Here is a 2,161-nt window from a genome sequence, read left to right as displayed (position 1 = left end):
TTCATTTGTTTCAATATTTTTTTTACAATCATAAATAAAATATACAACTTTTTAGACTTTCTTTACAAAAAAACATTGTTAATACTCTATGGTCATCTCTGATGGATAATACTTACCTAGATCTAAATTAATTAAATTATTTTCCTAATAAGAAAAGTTTGACTCAAAAAGATTTGTTCAACATAAGACTAGAGTCATAACTACATTTATGTCAAGTAGAATCTAATTTGATATCAAATCTACCGTCATTTATTTTCATGCCCAAATAGTACCCTTGACAACTAAGTATCCTCTAATTCAAAAACTTAATTTCCACCCTATAAATAGGAGGCAATTCTTAACAAAGAAACACACAACAACAGTAAGAATAATAAATTCATTTCATTCCCCAAATCCTAATAAACGCATCTCTCCTCCTCTTCCTCATTTTGATCATGGGTAGAACAAAAGTGAAGTTTGCTTTTATTGAAAATAATACTAAGAGGAGAGTGTCATATAGAAAAAGAAAAAAAGGATTTTTAACCAAGGCTCGTGAACTCAACACCCTTTGCGATGTTGAATTGGCTACCTTAGTCAATAGCCCTTACAACAACGAGCCTGGGATGTTTCCAAATCATGAAGCTGCTACCGACATCTTTACAAAATTTTTCGATCTTCCAGAGAAGGAAAGATCAAAAAACATGAAAACACAAGAAAATATAATCACGAAAAGGATCGAGAAAATTGAGAATGAACTTGAGAAAGTAAGGAAGGAAAACAAGAAAATGGAGTATACAAACCAAATGTATGGATTGTTGAATGGTGAAGAGATGCCCAATAGTATGCACCTAGAAGATCTCAACGATCTCTGTTATGTGATTAATAAAAATCTCAAACTGATAGATGACGTGATCGAAGCAAAAACTCACGAAGAAGGTTCTACATCGAATGCTCCTCAACCAATTGCTGGACTGATGGATTCTCGTGGGACCAACTTCGACATGTCATGGTCTCCTCTTTTAGCCCCTGTTGATACTCCAGCACTATCCGAGATTCCTCTTTTGGTTCCATCTACCGTACCTAGTGGGACCAATTTTGAGAGGCCAAGGGCTCCTCTTAATTTGGTTCCTGATGTAACTCCAACATCGATAGTTCCTCTGACGGCTCCATTGATGGGTCCTTCAAGCGCTCCTACTCAAGTGCCTCAATTCATGTTTCCTTTGAGGACTCCTCCTCAAATGGTTCCATTTGTTGATCTTTCACAGGTTCGTTCATCATCATCTTCACAAAGGTATCCTAAAATGACCTATACAATGGCTTATCCAATGTCTTCATCAATGCTTGTTCTTCCAATGGCACCACAAACAAACCCTTTGACGAATATCCTCTCAATGAGTGCATCAGTGCCAATGGAGAAAAATGTTAATGGATCATTTGACATTCCACGGAGTCCTTCATTTTCTGAGTTGTTGAGCTTAAATGATGATGAGATAATGACTTTACTTGATGATACATCTTTCGACATTCATGTTCAAGATCCAAATCACCACCACAACAACAACTTATAAGGATCTAGGATTAATTATTAGTAGAAATGTCTCTACTTTGGTTTCATATAGATTTCTAAGCATGACACTAGTACTTTATTGTGTAATGTTAATTAAAGTATGAGAACATTATAATAAACACAAAATATATAGTACTTGTCTTAATTTTATGTGTTTTACTATTAGAACATTGGATAAGTTCTTAATTGCTCAAATTTTACTATTGCTTGTTTAATTGATCAGAATTTCTTTGAATTGAGTTTTATGGTCGCCAAATTTATAATTATAATAGAAAAAAAATAAAAAATGATGATGAATGAATGTTTAGGTGAGAAGATTATTATTTTCTTAAGAAAATTAAAGAAGATATTTAATCCAAATATTGCTAGGCAGGTTGAAATTTCTTCACTTAAGATTTTTTTATGATAAGTGTTGCTTCTTTGTTCGTTATATTCAAATGCTATAAACAAAGTTGTTCTCCCTGGAAAATGGTTTTTTCTTGAAAAATATAATATATATGAAAAAAAAAACAAAAACAGAAAAAGAAAAGAAAAAGTTATCCCTACATATATAACATTTCTTAGATCAAGATTTATTTATATTTGGAAGAGAGGAAATAGGTTAGTGAGAGATAA

At 32.5% G+C, this 2,161-nt stretch overlaps 1 protein-coding gene across 1 annotated transcript; it reads left to right on the top strand.

Moving 5' to 3' along the window:
* The first annotated feature begins 434 nt into the window (after positions 1-434).
* On the top strand, positions 435-1,547 carry LOC125864172 (agamous-like MADS-box protein AGL80). Its single transcript, XM_049544112.1, has one exon. The coding sequence runs from the start codon at positions 435-437 to the stop codon at positions 1,545-1,547; it is 1,113 nt and encodes a 370-aa protein (XP_049400069.1).
* Positions 1,548-2,161: the final 614 nt, after the last annotated feature.

This window comes from Solanum stenotomum, chromosome 1, assembly GCF_019186545.1.
Source record: "Solanum stenotomum isolate F172 chromosome 1, ASM1918654v1, whole genome shotgun sequence".
NCBI lineage: Eukaryota > Viridiplantae > Streptophyta > Magnoliopsida > Solanales > Solanaceae > Solanum > Solanum stenotomum.
Note: the sequence above shows the minus strand (reverse complement) of the source record. Positions and strands in the feature narration are given on the sequence as shown.